Source organism: Entelurus aequoreus, linkage group LG04 (genome assembly GCF_033978785.1).
Source record: "Entelurus aequoreus isolate RoL-2023_Sb linkage group LG04, RoL_Eaeq_v1.1, whole genome shotgun sequence".
In the NCBI taxonomy this organism is placed as follows: domain Eukaryota; kingdom Metazoa; phylum Chordata; class Actinopteri; order Syngnathiformes; family Syngnathidae; genus Entelurus; species Entelurus aequoreus.
The window spans coordinates 17,718,458-17,741,827 of NC_084734.1; the positions used below are offsets into that span (position 1 = coordinate 17,718,458).

At 39.8% G+C, this 23,370-nt stretch overlaps 1 protein-coding gene across 1 annotated transcript in view; it reads left to right on the forward strand.

Moving 5' to 3' along the window:
* The window catches only part of LOC133648154 (NBAS subunit of NRZ tethering complex-like), a 279,054-nt gene that overhangs the window by 140,548 nt on the left and 115,136 nt on the right, over positions 1 to 23,370 (forward strand). Inside the window, exon 8 of the mRNA XM_062043936.1 lies at positions 22,841 to 22,919. Coding sequence (XP_061899920.1) covers positions 22,841 to 22,919 — 79 coding nt within the window. The remainder of the gene's footprint in view (positions 1 to 22,840; positions 22,920 to 23,370) is intronic.

The following is a 23,370-nucleotide window of genomic DNA, read 5'->3' on the forward strand; positions in this document are numbered from 1 at the left end:
CTAGCATTCATGCTAGTATGTAGCTATCGACGCAGCAGCACCAGCTGACCGGTAGCAGCCGTCACTGCTCGCTAAGGACGGTGACTGCTGCTTGCTTTCACCTCAGAGTCTCCAAGACACAAAAAAGTCTCCAAGCCAGAAAAAAGTCTCCCAATATCACAGAGAAAAGTCACTAGATTTGTCGCTAGTAGCTGTTTACAAAAAAAGTTGCCTAGAGTATTGACTACTCTGTCGGCGCCATCCTTTAAGATGGTATTTTAAACTTTATGTGTGCAGATGATAAAAAAACGTTTGTCGCTGCAATACTAATAATTTACTTTAGTTTTATCCAAAGTTCTCTTTTGAAGCGAAATTGGCCACTTCTCATCGTGATCACAGACTCTAACAAATGCATGCGCCTTCCAGGTTAAGCCTTAACCGGGAAGTGATTAATCATCATTCATATTTAATATGAATGATGGCATTCTTGGCAGTCTCTCGATGAGCTTCAAGCACACATGTAAAGTGAAAACCATTTCAGGTGACTACCTCTTGAAGCTCATTGACAGAATGCCAAGAGTGTCATGAAAATGAAGAAACACATTGAATGAGAAGGTGTGTCCAAACTTTTGGCCTATACTGTATAAGGTCGTCTTTGGCCACATTGTGCGTATAATATTGCGCTTTCACCACATTGCAGATTTTTTTTCCCGCAGTTGTACAACATTTTTTGGTCTAAATTAAGCATTTTTAACCATCATAATGGCTCAATGAAGTGAAAATATCAATACTACCATTAGATGAGACCAAACCAATTTGATCACTTTGTTCACTATTGTGGCCACTGATTGGCCCAGCCTCATGCAGCATTACTATATTGGAGTGGAAAGGTGACTACAATGAGTTATTATTGTCTAGAAGGCTTTCATAATGTTTAAAAATGTTTTTAGAATGTCTAGGACTGGCATTGATAATGTTGACAAATGTTTCTGGAAGGTAGTAAAAAGTTTTTCCATATTCTAGCTATGAAAATATTTGATTTATAATTATGATTCCTACTTTGTGGAAATTAATTTATCACAGTCATGTCCGGAACCAAATAACAGAGATATGTATTTTTTTAATTGTATGTATTTTTTAATTGCACCGATTATAATTATAAGTTTAGTATGTGTATAATTTTGCAGGCCACGTGACCTGAAGTGCCTAGTAGGATTCAACTAATCAAAAAATATAAACCGCATGAATAAAATAAAAAATAAATCATCGATTTTAACAAATAAAGTGGAACATATGACAGATGAAACACAATAGGACACATCATCATCCAGGGATAATTCCCTGTTGTTATCCAAGATTGTTCCGGACTGGATGTCTATTTTATTTTATTTTATTTTATTTTTTAGCCTTGACATTTTCTATTCAACGCTCTCATATCAAAAATAGTCTCTAACAATTAGCTTTTAACTGTTAATTAACATAAAATATGGATATTAGATGCCTAGTGGGGTAGCGGAGTAGGAGGTATCTCCAATCAACAGGAGAAGTAAGGCACCGCCTTCCCTTCACGGGCCTGTCGGACACCCTTGGGCAAGGTGTAGTACCCATTTAGCCTCCCGATCAGGGTTACGTGAAGTCATGACAGGCAGGTAGTGGATTAAAATGCCAAGCAGCCAGATAGTATTTGGAATTAGTCCACTTTTCAGTGTGCCATGCAGAAGATACTCCGGTATGGTACATTGGCTGGGACAACATGCTTAGTATAGGCACTGCCCTTATAGAAAGAAACTACAAACTCTTGCAAATAAAATCATGATATCAAAGTCTTCAAAATTGTCAAGCGACAGCGTTAAGGGGGTCTTAGAGATTCCTCGCTCTGTCGGGTGACACCACACCGCCATCCTGCTATGTTTGCGTAAGTCTATGTAAGCAACTCATCGAAATTGCGACATGGAATGTTAGAACTATGTACCATAAAGGGAAACTAGATAATGTCAAACAAGAAATGAGCAGAATAAAAAGAAATACTTTTGGACCGTCAGAAATACAATTAAAAGGCGTCGGTGAAATAACATCAGATAACCACATAATTTTATACTCTGGAGGAGAGAAACACAAAAGAGGAGTTGGAGTCATTTTAGATCCTGAATGTTCGAAGGCATTGAAAGGCTTTTGGGCGGTTACAGACAGAGTACTTGTTGTTAAACTTAGAGGGACACCCTTTGACACTGGTCGCATACAAGCTTATGAACCAATAGCAGACAAAGAAGTGGCAGAGATGGACAAATTCTATGAATACCTTAAAGAGGGCAAAAAGACAACTTGAATGACAAGACATCAAGATTATAATAGGAGACTTCATTGCAAAAGTTATCAAAAAATATTGTTGTCTCTTTTGGAATTGGAGAGCTCAATAAACACGGTGAAACACAGGTAGAGCAGTGTCAAGAGAACAAGTTCATCATCACCAACACTTTCAGGTTTTGGTTTCAGAAGCATCCAATGATATGTAGGACATGATAAAGCCCTAGTGATAGGGTTAGAAAACAAATAGATTTCCTATTAATTGAAGAATGATTCAAAATCTCAATCCTAGACTCAAAGTCCATGCCAGGTAATCACATCCCAGTTAGAGCAGTTATGAAAGTGAGACTCAAATTTATAAAATAACTAAAAAACTGCAGTGCCCTTTTTTCAAACAAGACCAAGATTTTCTAAATAATTTTGCTATATCAGTGTCAAACAAATTTGAAATGTTACGCACATTTACAAATGCCAGAAGACAGATGGAATAAGATTCAGGAGTATATAATCTAAACCATGGAGAAACGTGTTGCTTTCACTGCCCGCAAACCACACAAATAAATGGATGACTCAAGAAATTCTTGATTTAATGGACACATGAAGAGTATTAAAACAAAACAAAAGTGAGTACAACAAACTGGATAAGATTATAAAGAATAAATGCAACAAGGCTAAAGCAGTATGGATGAACTTACAATGTGAAAAAATAGAACAACACAAGGACACTGATCGCAAGTACATGCACCAAAATATGGTAAACCGGGGCCCTCAAAGTCAGGATGCAACAAATCAAAGTAAGGCAACTTACTAACAGATAAAAAAGACATTCTGTCAAGACGGTCAGAATACATTGAAGATTTATTCCATGACGACCAAGCCCACCTCCACCTATAAACAAGAACATGATGGAAGGCCCACTCAGATGAAGTGAAAAAAGCCATATCCAAAATGAAACATTGAAAAGCGGTTGGATCGGATAAGATACCAGTTGAAATCATAGACACACTCAAAGAAATTGGAACATCAGAACTGACAAAATTGTTTAATATCATTTAAGACAGGCAAATTCCATCAGATATTAAAATATCAATTTTTATTACACTGCCAATGCAGCCAGGAGCCACACACTGTGAACAACATAGGATGATAAGCCTTATAAGTCACATCAACAAAATTAATTTTAAAGTACTGATGGCAAGAGCAAGCAATAAAATACATCCAGAGCTTTCAACCACGTAATTCGGATATCTCCCTGACAAGTGCACCAGAAATGCTATATTCACTCTAGGTATGTTTATGGAAAGATCAATAGAAATGCAGTACATACTTGTTTTTTAAAGACTATTCCATAGCATTTGATAAAGTGAAAAATACTTTTTTTTTCTCCAAATCTTGAGCTGGATATTGATAGGAAAGACCTGAAGGTTTTATGAAATCTGTACTGGGAACAAGAAGCAGCAATCACAATGGATGGTGAATGCAGTCAATTCAAAACCATTCAAATAGGTGTTTGACAAGGTTGTGTACTATCTCCTGATCTGTTTAACAGATCTTACGCCACATTAATCATCAAGCTGGAATAAACGTTGGAGGAATTAATGTAAACAACCTCAGATATGCAGACGACACCGTGCTAGTGGCAGACTATGGGCAAAAAAAAAGTTACAGAACATCCAGAACACAGCAGTAGCCCACTGTGAAGCAAATGGACTGGCTCTAAACATCAACACAACTTGATGTATGACTGTTTCTGAGACACCACATGCACCTGCATGTAGCATCACGTGACAACAAGAAAATAAAACAACTGTATGAATTGAAATACCTTGGCATTACAATAACATCACATGGTAGATTCGAAAAAGAGATAAACAAATGCATTGCCATGTCAAGAGAAAGTTTCCACAAACTGAGTGCTACATTTAGAAATAGAAACATCTTACTTGATGCAAAGCTCAGAGTCTTCAAAATGTATGTATGGTCTGTACTACTATATGGCTGTGAATGCTAGACTATAAATAATCAACATATGAGAAAATTATAGGCAACTGAATTGCTCTTCAGAAAAATGTGCCGCATATCTTGGACTGAAAGGAAAAGTAACAAAGCGGTAAACACAAGATCATCTCATATTGCAACAATTCGAAAGAGGAAGCTGAAGTTTCTTGGATATTGATAGTGGGTAATGCTAGGACACTTGACACAATGAGGAACCAGACTCTAAAATGGGGGAGTTACCATACAATTTATATCGAGCTCGAGTCATTCCTGCATTTACATTGATAGTGACATCACACAGATATTAAACAAAGATACATTGCAAGTACGACATGGAAAGACAGACATGAGAACAGGTGGTTGTCAGACTTGACTGATGTGTACCTATCTTGGAACCTTTGACCATATTAGTGTGGCAGAGTATTTATGGTACAGTCGTCTTGGCTCTGAGTGGTGTATGTTACTTGGCTATGTGTTTGCCCTATGTGTAGCTTTAGCTATTTGCACTATTCTTGGTAAACATACTTAGATAGAAATTCATCCTATCAGACATATCGGAAAAGACAGCTTAGAAAAACTGATGTTAACAGGAAAACTACAGGGTAAGAAAACTCCAGGTCGACAACAAACGACATATGTCAGTAGCCTAAGAAATTGTATCGGCAATATCATTAAAATATAACTCATACATAGGGCGGACAACAGAGAAGATTGGATAGCCCTGATTATCGATGTCTGAAAACAGGCCTGATACTCCATGATGAGGAGTTGGACATCCCTTTTCATGCATTCAGAGTCGAAGATCTGTTTGTGCATCTGTGGGCAGCGTGATGTATAAACAAACAAAAACACTTGATTACAATGTGGAATTAATTTTTCCCTAAAGTGAACTTTTGTTTAACTGTTTTTTTTCAAATAATGTCTCTTTATGTCCCAAACTGCAGAGAGTACCAGGCTTTTATTAAGGGTAAGGCTATTTGTACATATGTAATAATGTTATTACTCGGGCTGTCAAATGTTATACATTGACTCATGCAATTAATCACAAAAAATTGTAGCATTAATTACGTGTAAACAGATTAATGATGCAATTTGTTTTGTCCGAACATGCCTCCTCATCTGAAATGCGAATGGTTTCTGAAAGGCAGCGTGGGTTGTTTTACGGCCAATTTCACTTTAAAATACACCACAGTAGAACTTTAGATACAACTGTTACCACATTTTGAGCAAGTAAATTACGTGCATTAAAGTAAAACATTTAAAAAAAGATTTGTTTATGACAGGGTTGTCAAAAAAGGGGTGCCGTATTGCACAGAACGTCAAAATTCAAAGCATGCTTGAGATCGAGGGCCGAACAGGATTTATTGAAAACCGCTCCACGCTTCCACCCGCTCACTTAAAGGTGTACTTGCGTTGTTTAGCATGCATCGGCTATAAAAAAACAAACAAACAAATATTCAGGTTGTTTCCTGTACTCTGTGTAAGAGTGCAGCTTTTAAAGATACAGAAGTGTTATGTGCCAGTCATCCTGTGGTTGCCATGCACAGAAATGTGTATGACAACAGGCGAATGTGTTTTTATTTGAACTGACATATTTTAAAAAATGCCGCTTTTGTCGATGGATTCTTTATTGACACTGGTGTGGAGGATATATGTATTTGTTTGTTCGTTCCTGCTTAAAGGCCTACTGAAATGATTTTTTTTTATTTAGACGGGGATAGCAGATCCATTCTATGTGTCATACTTGGATCATTTCGCGATATTGCCATATTTTTGCTGAAAGGGTGTGAGTGTAACTGTTGCTACTAATAATTATTATAATTTGTTTTATTTCTCTAAAAACAGAATAATAAAAACATCGACGATAAAGTTTGAAACTTTTGGTCGCTGATTAAAAAAGCCTTGCCTGTACCGGAAGTAGCGTGACGTCAGAGGTTGAAAGGCTCCTCACATTTCCCCATTGTTTACACCAGCAGCGAGAGCGATTCTGACCGAGAAAGCGACGATTACCCCATTAATTTGAGCCAGGATGAAAGATTCGTGGATGAGGAAAGTGAGAGTGAAGGACTAGAGTGCAGTGCAGGACGCATCTTTTTTCGCTCTGACCGTAACTTAGGTACAAGCTGGCTCATTGGATTCCACACCCTCTCCTTTTTCTATTGTGGATCACGGATTTGTATTTTAAACCACCTAGGATACTATATCCTCTTGAAAATGAGAGTCGAGAACGCGAAATGGACATTCACAGTGACTTTTATCTCCACGACAATACATCGGCGAAACACTTTAGCTACGGAGCTAACGTGATAGCATCGGGCTTAACTGCATATAGAAACAAAAGAAATGAGCCCCTGACTGGAAGGATAGACAGAACATCAACAATACTATTAAACCATGGACCTGTAACTACACGGTTAATGCTTTCCAGCCTGGCGAAGCTTAACAATGCTGTTGCTAACTACGCCATTGAAGCTAACAGGACCTCATAGAGCTATGGTAAAAACATTAGCTATCCACTACGCCAGCCAGCCCTCATCTGCTCATCAACACCCGTGCTCACCTGCGTTCCAGCCATCGACGGTGCAACGAAGGACTTCACCCGATCATCCGTGCGGTCGGCGGCTAGCATCGGATAGCGCGTCTGCTATCCAAGTCAAAGTCCTCCTGCTTGTGTTGCTGGAGCCAGCCGCTAATACACCGATCCCACCTACAACTTTCTTCTTTGCAGTCTCCATTGTTCATTAAACAAATTGCAAAAGATTCACCAACACAGATGTCCAGAATACTGTGGAATTTTGAGATGAAAACAGAGCTTTTTGTATTGGATTCAATGGAGTCCAAATACTTCCGTTTCAACCATTGACGTCACGTGCATACGTCATCATACATAGACGTTTTCAACCGGAAGTTTAGCGGGAAATTTAAAATTGCACTTAATAAGTTAACCCGGCCGTATTGGCATGTGTTGCAATGTTAAGATTTCATCATTGATATATAAACTCTCAGACTGCGTGGTCGGTAGTAGTGGGTTTCAGTAGGCCTTTAAAGAGTTCTATATTCTGACAGTCTGACATTCCTAAATGCATTGTGACTGGTAAGCAGGGGGAAACAGACGGAGAGATATGGGAGTGAGCCGCTGAGACGAATTATATTTTGGCTTGTTTCATTGGTATGGTATGGTATTCTCTTTATTGTCACTGCACAAGTACAACACAATTTATTTTTTACCACAAACCTGTTCAAGATTAGACAAAAAAAACATTGTACAGGGGACAGAACAGGAACAGTGTTGGGTCGCCACTTACGGCGCCCCGTAAAAGGTGGGAATAGGCTAGACACTCTGGGAAGGATGAGTAAAAAAATGTTTATAAAATAAACAATCAATTTCAGACTGGGCTCCTATTGAGGGTGGCCCAGTCTGGAGTGAGAAAAAAACTCCATAGCAAAGCACATATACATGTTACGACATAGAACTCCAAACTTGCAACGAGGGGGCGGGCATCTGGCCTGAAGCTTCCAGCCACTAGGGGCGCTGCTCCGTTTTCCGCTGTACCACGTGGGGTGAAGCGTCAAAGGCGTGCGATAGGGGATAGGGTATGAGTGTGTGTGTGGCGTGTATTTTTCATGGATGCATATGTGTGTGTAAGCCTGCGATGTGTCTCTGTTCCGCGACCTTGGTCTCCCAAGACCGGCGTCTCCAAGATGTTGCCAAAGATTGCAATATAGTCCAAAAAATGCAAAAGTCTGAGTGTCCACAGTTCTGCTCGTATCCTCCAATAATTTGTGGCAGCTTTAGGGTATTTTGAACGGCTGCCAGCATCTTCCAATTTGTCGATACACCAGAGCAACGCTTACTCCAATCAGCAGATGTGTCAAAAGTGATCATTGTAACCACAATCTTTAATGTCCTCGACTGAAAGGATTGCCAGACACGCGACACTCCTCTTTTCGCAAGAGTCCGTCCAGCAACAACCGTTCCGTCAAGACAGGCAAATTCTTCGAAACCCGAGATCTTGTCAATTTCGTAGAGAGGATTGTTGATCAATTCCCTTGTTTAGATTTTAGAAAGCAGTGCAAAAAGAGTCAACAAGAAAATTAAGAGAAGACAAAACAATGAAGCAAACAGAAGAGATAAGGGAGAGGGAAAGGTGGCGCCCACCTTCGTTGAGTGCCAGTGAGAAAGATAAAGGAATTGTTGATCAACCTCCCCTCTTCATCCAAGCTACAGTATTGTATATGTCCTCAAAAACAGTCTTGATGTCGGTGGAGAAGGGCAATTTCTAGGAGTGGCAAATCTGAACATGCGTCTGAGGTGCAAGCGTTTTTCACCATGGCTTATTGTGGTTACAATGATCACTTTTGACTCTTTTTCATGCATCTTTAAAGTGTTATTTTGTAGAGACAGAGTTTAATAGTTAAAGTGGTGTCGTTTTTAGTCCTGTACAATTAAATGTGTGCCCATTTTGATGGTTATATAACACCATTAGTAAGATTGGTTTTTGCCATGCATCCTATTAATACTACTCTGGCCTCCAATTTTATTTGTAATAGATAAGGTTTACATGTATGCGATATCTTGGATGGTGTTGCTGAAGTGTAATAGGGTTTTTATCTGCTGAAATTCCCCATGCAGCCTGGGAGTTTCACACCGGTGGTTTATGCCAATCTGAAGATTCAATTCAAAATATGTCAAAATGTCGGGGTCTTTTTTTAAATCTAATTCAAATTTTGCAAGCAAGTAATTTACTGCAGTTAATGGTATTTAATCCGAATTTAAAACTAGTGATTACTGTATCCTGATTTATTTTGTGTGTTTTTATTTTTAATTTTAATTCACAGACAAAAATGATGCATGTAATATTTACATTTACAAGCATTTTAATTCCATTAATTATCCTATATTGCAGACCTGGGCATTCTGCGGCCCGCGGGCCGCATCCGGCCCTTTGTACGTCCCTGTCCGGCCCGCGTGAGGCCAATTATAAATTACAAAATAAATTTAAAAAAGTATCTATTTCGAGTGTGCAATACAACGGTGCTGCTTTTGTTTTGAAAAGCGTTATTTGTATTACTTCCGTGCGGACGTATGCTCGTGCGCGCAGAGGCAATCACAAATACAAAATTAAAAAAAAAAAACATCTTTGTCGTGCGTGCAATACAACTGTGCTGCTTTTATTTTGAAAAGTGTTATATGTGCGTATGTCCTGTGAGGGAAGGCGCACAGCGACAAGTGATGCCCGGTTATCCCCGAGACGCTAAAAAGAGAAAAGTTGATGACGAATGGCGTGTTTTAAAAAAGACATGGACTGCCAAGTAAAGGTAAAGCCGTGTGCTTATTTGTGGTACACACGTTGCTGTCTTTAAAGAATATAGTGTAACGACCTGCTGAAGTAGATGTTGTCTTCTTGAGTTGCGTAAATGAGAAGTGAGGAGCCGTGCGTGTGGAAGGAACGAGATGTTGAGCTGTGTTAGTATAGCTTGCTCAATAAAAGTTTAAAAAGAGCGTCAGACTTCGTGTGCACTTCTTCTGGACGCTACAATTGGTGTCAGAAGTAAAACTTTGCGCATACTGCACTGTTTGTGTGCTACGTCATCGGGAGGTACGTGCCACGTGAGGAGCTTGCCGCAAAGAGAGAGAGAGACAGAGAGAGAGAGACAGAGAGAGAGAGAGAGAGAGCGCGGGTTTACAGGTGCAGCCACGCTGCTTGCCACGGGGGGAATTCCGCCCTCAATGAAGACTCCCAGGTTTGATGGCAAGGCGAACTGGGAGGCATTTCATCCCACTTGTGACATCAATTGTAGCGTCCAGAAGAAGTGCACACCAAGTCTGACGCTCTTTTTAAACTTTTATTGAGCAACCTATACTAACACAGCTCAACTTATCTCGTTCTTTCCAAAAGGAAAACCAATCCTCACTCCTCATTTCCGCAACAGCAACGCTTCTTCCTTCTTCGCCAATCACCTTACAGGCGTGCTACGTTCACAACAAAGAGGATGCAGGATGAAGTGACAGAAATTTAAATTTTTGTATTGTAATATACATCAGGAAGTGTTGTGTAAGAAAGTGTTAAAAATAAAACCATCAAAAGCCATCTGCTTTTGTATAAAGATAAGTTAGGTTCAATGAAAATATTATCTATCTTACGGTATTTTAAAAATAATTTGAGCAAAATTTAATTGAAATATTGTCGGTGTGGCCCTCCAGCAGTGCTCGGGTTGCTCATGCGGCTCCCGGTAAAAATTAATTGCCCACCCCTGCTATATTGTGTTATGGTAATAGAAGTCTATTATACATATTCTGATAATTAAAGAATTATGGTGTCAGCATTTAGTTTGTATAATTGAGCATTTATACTATCACAGGCAAGACTGTGAGTGCTTTTAGATTGGGGAGGGGCTCACAGCAGCACCAGCTGCTCGTTGAGAGGAGTGATGTGGGCTGTTAGTCTGTGAAAGTATCCGATAAGACCAGAAAACTTAGCTAAATTGATCACTTTGCTTTTTTGACAAAATGAATCCAGTGCGGTTGGAATACTTGCAAAATATAGCAACAAAGTCGTTGGGTTGGCAACACTGATCCCTTCTGCTACGACTCCTTATTCTCTGGCAGTATGAGGTGTGCCAAAATGTTGAGTTACATTTCCATAGCCAGAGTTGGAATGGCAAGCTACATTCAAAGACATTCACATTTTAATGTGTGTATGAGCGAGGGCGAACCGGTTGCGCCAAATCTATTGTGGTGGACCACATTAAATAAATGAACAAATGTGAAACAATTCATTCTGTCAAGTCGTATAATAGATTAGAAGAAAGACGATATTTGTCCGATTTGTCTTTCCAGGTCTTGGGTCAGCTGCGATGGTATGCTTGCAAAGGGAAGTGTAGGCAATAGAAAGGCGACAAAAAACCAGGAGGAAATGGGAAAGGGGTCTGCCACATTTCACAATGATGTTTGATGAGGTCACAGCCCAGAGAAAGAGGGATCAGGGTAGGAAGCAGCAGAAGTTAGTGTTGGGAATTTAGCGGTTAATCTGCTGGATGTAATTTATGCCTTTGTTGTTAAGTGCCAGGGGGGAAAGACTAATGAAAAAGCCTTTAGTGGTCACTAATCACCTCTCGTACATGCAGATGCACTCGTACCACCAAGGCTTTCCTGCGCATATTAGACACTATTAAAACGTCCAAAGGTAAACACTGGGAAATGTGCATTTACTGAAATAAATGGCGCTCATTAAAAATACATTTCCGGCGACGGCGGCAGCATATGCAGGCACACATTGTTTCTGCAGCTGGATGACTCTCCATTGTGTCTATTGTTTTTCGCGCTTAGAATGCTTAACACCGATGGCCTCATTTGAACGGGAGGAAGCAGAGTGTGTGTCATTCGGAGCCCCGCGCTTAATTTCCCACTTTCGTTTGTGTCTCTTTGACACTTTCGTGATGGGAAAGTTGCTGTTAATACAGAAATGTATTTTTTATTTTATTAATCTACTGTAGAGTGCAGCAAAAATCCTCACGCTAATTACTGCACCCGTGTCGCCTGGAGGCCTGCAACAGAGGCCAGCGACAGTGATAATAATTCTCTTAATTTCTTTTTAACTACACTGTCATTACAGAAATGGTGCGGTATCGATCACATCTGCTCTGTGGTGTGTATCTAAAGACTATATTTATTTATTGTCTTGTCACACTGAGCACATCTTTTGCCCCCTTGCTGTGCTTTAAGGCTATCTTGTACAACTGTGTGTGTTTGGAGATAGCATCATAGCTTCTGTAGTTATCAGCAACCAAGTCTGTAACTGTTCTCATAGTGCAATGACCTAAGAGTTTCTAACTTGAATTGAGATGTTTAAAGTAGAACGGCACTTTTTTTTAAATTTTGCCTATCGTTTACAATCAGTATGAAAGACAAAATGACGGATGTATTTTTTTTTTTAATGCATTTTAAATATTAAATAAAAGCAATCGAAAGTCTGTTTACAATGGAGCCAATGGGAGACGCTTTATTTTGCCTACAAAGCCCTTAAAAACATCCAAACACCTACATTAAGGTTTTATATACATGATATAAGTATATATGTTATGTAGTAGAGATGTCCGATAATGGCTTTTTTGCCGATATCTGATATTCCGATATTGTCCAACTCTTAATTACCGATTCCGATATCAACCGATACCGATATATACAGTCGTGGAATTAACTCATTATTATGCCTAATTTTGGTTGTGATGCCCCGCTGGATGCATTAAACAATGTAAAAAGGTTTTCCAAAATAAATCAACTCAAGTTATAGAAAAAAATGCCAACATGGCACTGCCATATTTATTATTGAAGTCAAAAAGTGCATATATTTTTTTAACATGCCTCAAAACAGCGGCTTGGAATTTGGGACATACTCTCCCTGAGAGAGCATGAGGAGGTTGAGATGGGCGGGGTTGAGGTGGGTAGGGGGGGTAGGGAGTAGCGGGGGTGTATATTGTAGCGTCCCGGAAGAGTTACTGCTGCAACGGGTTCTGGGTATTTGTTCTGTTGTGTTTATGCTGTGTTACGGTGCGGATGTTCTCCCAAAATGTGTTTGTTATTCTTGTTTGGTGTGGGTTCACAGTGTGGCGCATATTTGTAACAGTGTTAAAGTTGTTTATATTGTCACCCTCAGTGTGACCTGTATGGCTGTTGATCAAGTATGCATGCATACACTTGTGTGTGTGAAAAGCCGTAGGGCTAATGTGACCCGGGCCGGCACGCAAAGGCAGTGCCTTCAAGGTTTATTGGCGCTCTGTATTTCTCCCATGTCCGTGTACACAGCGACGTTTTAAAAAGTCATACATTTTACTTTTTGAAACCGATACCGATCATTTTGAAACCGATACCGATAATTTCTGATATTACATTTTAAAGCATTTATCGGCCAATAATATCGGAATGCCGATATTATCGGACATTCCTATTATATAGTAATGGGCACTATTATAATAACATATTTTTAATTTTCCTGAGGGAACTCTCCTGAAGGAATCAATAAAGTACTATCTATCTATCTATATACACTACCGTTCAAAAGTTTGGGGTCACATTGAAATGTCCTTATTTGTGAAGGAAAAGCACTGTACTTTTCAATGAAGATAACTTTAAACTAGTCTTGACTTTATACATTGCTAATGTGGTAAATGACTATTCTAGCTGCAAATGTCTGGTTTTTGGTGCAATATCTACATAGGTGTATAGAGGCCCATTTCCAGCAACTATCACTCCAGTGTTCTAATGGTACAATGTGTTTGCTCATTGGCTCAGAAGACTAATTGATGATTAGAAAACCCTTGTGCAATCATGTTCACACATCTGAAAACAGTTTAGCTCGTTACAGAAGCTACAAAACTGACCTTCCTTTGAGCAGATTGAGTTTCTGGAGCATAACATTTGTGGGGTCAATTAAACGCTCAAAATGGCCAGAAAAAGAGAACTTTCATCTGAAACTCGACAGTCTATTCTTGTTCTTAGAAATGAAGGTTATTCCACAAAATTGTTTGGGTGACCCCAAACTTTTGAACGGTAGTGTAATATTTACGTATTTTTCTCATTTTAAGTATACATACCGGTATACATTCATTTAAAAAAAGCTGCACAAAGTTTAATTTTGCAACTATCAAAGGGATTTCTGTATATGAGAAGAAGATGGACAATGCTGCAGATGTGTCTGAGTGCAAAGAAGGAATGAGAACGCACTCTGTTGCAAGGTGTTGATGCTATCTGATCAGAGGCCACAATCACAAGTGTAATTCATTTGCAGATATGGTGAGCGACTGCGTGACCGATCTCTGATTATGCAGTCCTCCATCCTGCACCATAATGGCTTTCATCAGATGCAATATTTGTGTGTTATGCTGTTGCAGTATTATCATGAGATCAGTGAAGGAGATGGAGGAGTAATGCATTTTGATGTAATAACTCCCACGCTGTTTGTATGGAGTATAGTACGTCTTGTATGTGTCATAGTGGTTGTGTGCATTTTTTAACCATAATTTGTTGCCATGAGTGCGGTAACTGGGGGAACTGATTGAAACTGAAGGTTTCTTGTGTGGTTAAGTGTAGGATTAGCAATTTAAAAGCGACGGAACTGAACCAGAAGTCAACATCCAACGCAAGCCACAGGATCGACAGAGACATGGCCAGCACATTTGCTAGCGGTTCACTAATGATGCCTTTTTTCCATTGTACAAACCCCGTTTCCATATGAGTTGGGAAATTGTGTTAGATGTAAATATAAACGGAATACAATGATTTGCAAATCATTTTCAACCCATATTCAGTTGAATATGCTACAAAGACAACATATTTGATGTTCAAACTGATAAACTTTTTTTTTTTTTGCAAATAATCATTAACTTTAGAATTTGATGCCAACAACACGTGACAAAGAAGTTGGGAAAGGTGGCAATAAATACTGATAAAGTTGAGGAATGCTCATCAAACACTTATTTGGAACATCCCACAGGTGAACAGGCAAATTGGGAACAGGTGGGTGCCATGATTGGGTATAAAAGTATATTCCATGAAATGCTCAGTCATTCACAAACAAGGATGGGGCGAGGGTCACCACTTTGTCAACAAATGCATGAGCAAATTGTTGAACAGTTTAAGAAAAACCTTTCTCAACCAGCTATTGCAAGGTATTTAGGGATTTCACCATCTAGGGTCCGTAATATCATCAAAGGGTTCAGAAAATCTGGAGAAATCACTGCACGTGAGCAGCTAAGCCCGTGACCTTCGATTCCTCAGGCTGTACTGCATCAACAAGCGACATCAGTGTGTAAAGGATATCACCACATGGGCTCAGGAACACTTCAGAAACCCACTGTCAGTAACTACAGTTGGTCGCTACATCTGTAAGTGCAAGTTAAAACTCTCCTATACAAGGCGAAAACCGTTTATCAACAACACCCAGAAACACCGTCGGCTTCTCTGGGCCTGAGCTCATCTAAGATGGACTGATGAAAAGTGGAAAAGTGTTCTGTGGTCTGACGAGTCCACATTTCAAATTGTTTTTGGAAACTGTGGACGTCGTGTCCTCTGGACCAAAGAGGAAACGAACCATCCGGATTGTTATAGGCGCAAAGTTGAAAAGCCAGCATCTGTGATGGTATGGGGGTGTATTAGTGCCCAAGACATGGGTAACTTACACATCTGTGAAGGCGCCATTAATGCTGAAAGGTACATACAGGTTTTGGAGCAACATATGTTGCCATCCAATCAGTGTTACCATGGACGCCCCTGCTTATTTCAGCAAGACAATGCCAAGCCATGTGTTACATCAACGTGGCTTCATAGTAAAAGAGCGCGAGTACTAGACTGGCCTGCCTGTAGTCCAGACCTGTCTCCCATTGAAAATGTGTGGCTCATTATGAAGCCTAAAATACCACAACGGAGACCCCCGGACTGTTGAACAACTTAAGTTATACATCAAGCAAGAATGGGAAAGAATTCCACCTGAGAAGCTTAAAAAATGTGTCTCCTCAGTTCCCAAACGTTTACTGAGTGTTGTTAAAAGGAAAGGCCATGTAACACAGTGGTGAACATGCCATTTCCCAACTACTTTGGCAGTTGTTGCAGCCATGAAATTCTAAGTTAATTATTATTTGCAAAATAAAAAATAAAGTTTATGAGTTTGAACATCAAATATCTTGTCTTTGTAGTGCATTCAACTGAATATGGGTTGAAAAGGATTTGCAAATCATTGTATTCCGTTTATATTGACATCTAACACAATTTCCCAACTCATATGGAAACGGGGTTTGTACTTTACTGGCTTTTCTTAGAAAAAAGCAGGAACTACAAAGTACTCACTCTCATTATCCCACCAGAGAGACGATGGATACCTAACTGTTTGTCACCGCGCCCGCCCCATCCAGTTTTAAACGTACCTAGTGGACACCACATAAACGACTGCTTGTTGCTCAATATTTGTAGAATCGCTGACGTGTAAGGAGACACGGCTATAATGAGTTTCACAGTCTCCACTTTGCTGCAGTGCTCCTGTTTCCTCGCTGCCCTTAATTTCCTCTCAGATAAAATGAGTGTTTTTACACGAAGTAGATGTAGTCTTACACTGTTATTGTTGTTTCTTACTTAGTGTGTTTCGCGCCTTCAGTGAATCTTAGTTTTCTCGCTGCATTCCTTCTCCTCTGCAATAAAAAGTGTCTCTATGCAGAGAAGACTGTAGTTATCTTTTATTGTTGCTGTTTGTTCGCGTGTCTTGTAGGTTCAACACAGGATTGTGGTTCCTGTTTTGCAGTTCCTCTTGGATAAAAAGTGTTTCTTTATGCTGAGAAGACTAGTTCTCTTCTCTTGTATCTATTTTTTTTTTATAGCATATCTTGCTGTAGGTTCAACACAGCATTGTTACAGCGTTGTTTACTTGGATTAAATGTGTTTGTTTATGTTAAGAAGACTTTAGTTCTCTTCTGCTGTTGCTGTTTGTTAGCGTTTCTTGCTGTAGGTTTAACACAACGTCGGTTTTTTTCACTGCCCTCAGTCTCCTCTTGGACAAAATGTGTCTCTTTATGCTAAGAAGACTGCAGTTTTCTTTTATTGTTGCCGTTTTCTATCATATATTTTAGGTTCAACACAGCATTATTTTTTCCTTCCCTCAGTCTCCTCTTGAATAAAATTGTCTTCTTATGCGGAGAAGACTGTAATTCTCCTCAGTTATTGCTGTTAGTTAGCGTATCTTGTTGTATGTTCAACATAGTGTTGTTTTTTCACTGCCCTCTGTCTTATCTTGGATGAAATTTCTCTTTATGCTAAGAAAACAGCAGTAATCTTTTATTGTTTCTGTTTTTTTTTTTTTAGCATTTACAGTATTTTAGGTTCAAAACAGCATTGTTTTCCCTGCCCTCGGTCTCATCTTGCCTAAAATTGTCTCTTTATGCCAAGAAGATTGTAGTTCTCCTTTACTGTTGCCGTGTTTCAGCGTATCTCCTTCTAATGTAGCTTCTAAACTGTGTTTTCTCACTGCCGTCAGTCTGCTCTTGGATAAAATGTGTCTCTTTATGCTGAGAAGACCGTAGTTCTCTTCTGTTGTGGCTGTTTTTTAGCGCATCTTTCTGTAGGTTTAACACTGCATCGTTTTGTTTTTTTTCACTGCCCTCAGTCTCCGCTTGGATTAAATGTGCCTTTTTATATTAGAATATTTTGAAGGTTTAACACAGCTTTGCTTTTTTTTCACTGCCCTCCGTCTTCTCTTTGATAAAAAAGTGTCTCTATATTCAGAGAATACTGTAGTTCGATTGTACTGTTAGTGTTTTTTAGCATATTTTGTATGTTCAACATAGCATTGTTTTTTTCAAGTCATCAGTCTCCTCTTGGATAAAGTAGTTTATTTGTGCTGTGAAGACTGAAGTTCTCCTATTTTTGCCGTTTGTTAGGTTCAAGACAGTGTTGTTTTCTCACAGCCCTAAATCTCCTCTTGGATAGAGGAGACCGTAGTTCCCCTTTGATGTTGCTGTATGTTAGCATATCTTGCTATAGGTTCAACACAGCATTGTTTTTTTAACTGCCCTCCGTCTTCTCTTGGATAAAATGTCCGTTTTATCCATTTTATCTGTCTCTTTTAGGAGACTGTAGGTCTCTTCTATTGTTGCTGTTTGTTCGCATGTCTTCATGTAGGTTCAACACAGTGTTATTTTTTACTGTCCTCAGTCTTCCCTTGGATTACATGTGCCTCTTCATGTTAGCATTTCTCATAGGTTGAACATAGTGTCATATTTTTCACTGCCCTTATTTTCCTTTTCGGTAAAATGAGTCTCTATGCTGAGAAAACTGTAGTTCTCTATTGTTGTTGTTTTAGCGTATCTTGATGTATATTGAACAGTGGTGTTTTCTCTCCGCTCAGTTTCCTCCTGGATAAAATGTGTCTCTTTATGCTGAGAAGATTGTCGTTATTTTCTATTTTATTTTGCTTCTGTTTGTTAGCATATCCTATAGGTTCAACACATAGTCTTCATTTTTCTCCGCCATCAGTTTCCTCTTGGGTAAAATGTGTCTCTTTATACTGAGAAGACTGTAGTTCTCCTCATTTGTTGCTGTTTGTTAGCGTGTCTTGTTGTGGATTCAACAGCGTTGTTTTTCACTGGCCTCAGTCCAGGCTTCGTACGGGTGCTTAAAAACCTTGAAAATGCTTGGATTTTAATGTGTTTTCAAGGTTTGAAAAATGCTTCAATTTTTGGTGAAGTGCTTGTATATGCTTAGAAATGTTCATCATATTTCTCGGCAGTCTGACTCAATAGGCTAATAATAAAATGGAAAAAAATATAACACGTTTCCTTAAAATGTAAAGCTACACGCTTGATCTGTTGGCTTTGCACGAGCCCTTACATTAGGTTGTTGTCCTGCCAGAGCCGTATATCTGTGTCGCTCCCAAGAGGACAGTGGTGCATCGGTTCATCATTCCGGCAGGTTGTCGTTTTAATGAACATTGGATGGAAAATGACTAATACAAATTTTGGATAAAACGTGGAGTGGAACAAATCCACGTGTAGTCTTCTGCAAAGTATGCAAAAAGGAAATCCAACATGGTTCTATGTATTTTTTGCTCCATTGTTTTGGTTGTTTACTTAACTTGTGTGAATCAATCCGTGCTGTTCGATGTCATTGTAACTGTAAGTAAGAAAAAGAACAAACAATTTGAAAAACAACACACATGGAGACACATTTGCAAACACCAATGACATTGAATAGTCTACAGAAACACTGCTTCATTTTCTATGCCCCATTCAGTTAAGGATAACTGCTGGTTCAATGTTAGGCTTAGGTTTTAGCAGATTTTCCGTATTTTTCCTACAGACAGCATTTGGTGACCTCAAAAAACAAGGCTATGGATTGATTCACACTGGTTTTCGCCGTTTGAAGGTACTGCAAAAACTGGAAAATTTATCTTGAAAGTCTTTAAAAAGTGCTTGAATTTGGCCATCGAAAAGGTGTACGAACCCTGTCAGTCTCTTCTTGGACAAAATGTCTCCTAATGCTGAGAAGACTAGTTCTCCTCTATTGTTGTTCGTTGGTGTGTGTTCAGCCTATGATTCATGGTGTCCTGTGGTACTATTATGATGTTGAACAACCAATCAAACGCCAATCTTCAGTTACTTCAACTCCTTTCTGAGCCGTGCCCACCTTTTTGTTTACATCGGAATGTAATAATAGAGTCATAGCCAACATTTTCCCACCCCGAACCACATCTGCGCTCCAAAGAGCCCAGCAATAATTACAGCCGGTACGAGGGCTTAAGCTTCCGCGCTTTGATGCGGTGGTGAGTGCGTTGAGCCAGTGTTAATCTCTTTTAGTGTGTGTAGAGGCGGCCAGATAAAGACTGATAGGGCACTCTGTAATGAGGGATTAGGGATTAAGACTGCAGCGATGGAGGGGTCAGCTCCCCTGTGGTCACTCTTGACTTGATCTAGGTTATTAGGGAGCTTTTGACTCTCTGCTCTTCTACACAGAAGAGGTCTGAGGACTTGATGGACCATTCTGTGCTTTATTTTGTCAAGAGTGCCAATATTTAACCCATACAATGAATGAGGAGTCTATTATTTTATGGTCTGACCATGTGTGGCTGTGTTTTACAGCTTTCCATTCCCTGGTGCTTTCCTTGCCTGATTGAATTAAAGGTATATGTTTGCGGTCATGCGCTTTATTTACGACCGCGATTCAATTACCCCCCAAATGGATTTTTGCTCTCACAGGACAATCAGTCACAACCGCTGACAGCGACAGCATCAAACACATAAAAGAACCATAGGCCTCTTGTTGTGATGGACAGTTGATTTGTGATGATTAGAAGGTGGTTATGTCTACTTGGCGCTTTATAGTGATGTCTGTGGCGCACTCTATGGATGATGGTCGAAATGGTAGACCTGCTAACATGCATGTATCACAGACTGTGCAATCTTAGACTTCCTTTTATTGTCATTAAAATTTTAACTTTACAGTACAGATAAGAACGACATTTCGTTGCATTAGCTCGTTGTAGTGCAGGATAAAAGAGCAGAAGTGTGCATATACTGTATAAAAAAATAGATTACTGTACAGATAAATATATTGCACTTTTTCATATGCATCCATGTTTATGGATGTATTTTATATTGTCTTTATATTCCAGCGAGTTAATCCGTTTTTGGGGGGGAATTGAGGGATTTTTTTTTTTTGATGCGTTCCAGAGTCTGATGGCCTGAGGGAAGAAGCTGTTACAGAACCTGGAGGTTCTGCTACAGAGGCTGCGGAACCTCTTTCTAGAATCCACCAGAATCCAAATTTTATAAACATTAGACTAGAGATGTCCGATAATATCGGACTGCCGATATTATCGGCCGATAAATGCTTTAAAATGTAATATCGGAAATTATCAGTATCAGTTTCAAATTATCGGTATCAGTTTCAAAGAGTAACATTTCTGGCTTTCTAAAACGCTGCTGTGTACACAGACGTAGGGAGAAGTACAAAGGGCCAATAATCCTTAAAGGCACTGCCTTTGCGTGCCGGCCCAGTCACATAATATCTACGGCTTTTCACACACACAAGTGAATTTTTGTTTGCGGATGACTCTGCCCTGCTGGTATCCGACAAGGACAAGTCACAGGTGGAGAAAATCCTCAGTGCTGAGCTCTGTAGAACTTGCACCTGGCTCGCTGACAACAAGCTATCCATACACTTGGGTAAAACGGAATCCATCCTGTTTGGGTCCCACATCAACCTTAAGAAAGTCAATGACTTCACTGTAAAAGTGGGTGACATTGTTATCACCAGGAAAGGTGAGGTCACCTACCTAGGTTCCATTCTAGAGGCTAACCTTTCCTGTGATAAAATGGCAACCAAGGTAATCAAAAAGGTTAACCAATGAACAAGATTTCTCTACAGAATCTCCTCTCTGGTCAACAAAAGCACCATGAGGATTCTGGCGGGAACTCTCGTTCAACCCTTTTTCGATTACGCATGCACCTCCTGGTACCCTAGCACCTCCAAAACCCTCAAATCTAAACTCCAAACATCCCAGAACAAGCTAGTCAAGTTACTTCTAGACCTCCACCCCAGATCCCACCTCACTCCTACCCACTTCTTCAAAGTGGGCTGGCTCAAGGTGGAGGACAGGGTTAAACAACTTGCACTGAGCCTAGTCTATAAAATCCACTACACCTCCCTGATACCGAAGTACATGTCAAACTACTTCCTTAACGTAAATGACCGCCATAACCACAACACCAGGGGGAGCTCCACTAACCACGTTAAACCCAGATTCCGAACTAACAAAGGTCTTAACTCATTTTCTTTCTATGCCACATCAATGTTGAATGCACTCCCAACAAAGAAAGGGCATCTCTATGCTAATAATCAAATGTAAACAATCAAATGCAGATACTTTTTCTTATGCCTTCTGATCTCCCTCTCTCTCTCTCTCTCTCTCTCTCTCTCTCTCTCTCTCTCTCTCTCTCTCTCTCTCCTCTCTCTCTCTCCTCTCTCTCTCTCTCTCTCTCTCTCTCTCTCTCTCTCTCTCTCTCTCTCTCTCTCTCTCTCTCTCTCTCTCTCTCTCTCTCTCTGTCTCTATGTCCACTACTTGCTGTCCATATCCTACCCCTCCCGACCTTCCACACCCCTGATTGTAAATAATGTAAATAATTCAATGTGATTATCTTGTGTGATGACTGTATTACGATGATAGTATATATCTGATAGTATATATCTGTATCATGAATCAATTTAAGTGGACCCCGACTTAAAAAAGTTGAAAAACTTATTCGGGTGTTACCATTTAGTGGTCAATTGCACGGAATATGTACTTCACTGTGCAACCTACTAATAAAAGTCTCAATCAATCAATCAATCAATGCAAGCATACTTGGTCAACAGCCATACAGGTCACACTGAGGGTGTCGTATAAACAACTTTAACACTGTTACAAATATGCGCCACACTGTGAACCCACACCAAACAAGAATGACAAACACATATCGGGAGAACGTCCGCACCATAACACAACACAAACACAACAGAACAAATACCCAGAACCCCTTGCAGCACTAACTCTTTCGGGACGCTACAATATACACCCCCCCGCTACCTCCTACCCCCCGCCCCCCACCTCAACCCCGCCCACCTCAACCTCTTCATGCTCTCTCAGGGAGAGCATGTCCCAAATTCCAAGCTGCTGTTTTGAGGCATGTTAAAAAAATAATGCCACTGTGTGACTTCAATAATAAATATGGCAGTGCCATGTTGGCATTTTTTCCATAACTTGAGTTGATTTATTTTGGAAACATTGTTACATTGTTTAATGCATCCAGCGGGGCATCACAACAAAATTAGGCATAATAATGTGTTAATTCCACGACTGTATATATCGTATCGGTTGATATCGGAATCGGTAATTAAGAGTTGGACAATATTGGAATATTGGATATCGGCAAAAAAGCCATTATCGGACATCTCTACATACACATTCTCAAGGATTTTGCAGAAGGCGGCAATGTTTTTCAGCTAATCTTGTGGATGTTGTAAAAGTATGCTTGTTTGCAGGCTGACACTGGAGCAGAAGGAGCTGTGTCGGAGCCGACTGAAGCTGCTCTCCTATCTAGACCGCCTGGCAACGTATGAGGTAAATGGGAATTTTTCTTGTGGTTCTTTTTGGTGCTTTGCTCAAATTCACAGTAGGGGAACTATTCAAGTTCAGATATATCATAGACACCTCTCAGATGAATGCCGTGCAGGGAAGGGTTTTAATCATCTTTTAATTGTCTGCCATCAAAAAGACACATTTCCCTTTTCACTTTCTCATGCAATCCAAAATCATTAATAAAGTTGAACTAATTAAGTTGTTAGCGTGATTCAAATAAATGCTCCATCTTCTTTGTGATTTAGGTACATAAGGCCCCTGGCTAATGTTAGAGCATTTGTGGTATACCGCTACAAAACACAAATGTTCAAGAAAAGGTGGAAAAAGCCTAGAAGCTGGTAATATACATTGTGCTTGTCTACTGACATGCATTTATACAATGGAAGCAGTTTATGTTGACAACACGTCCAAGTCGACCAACTCATCAAGTCGC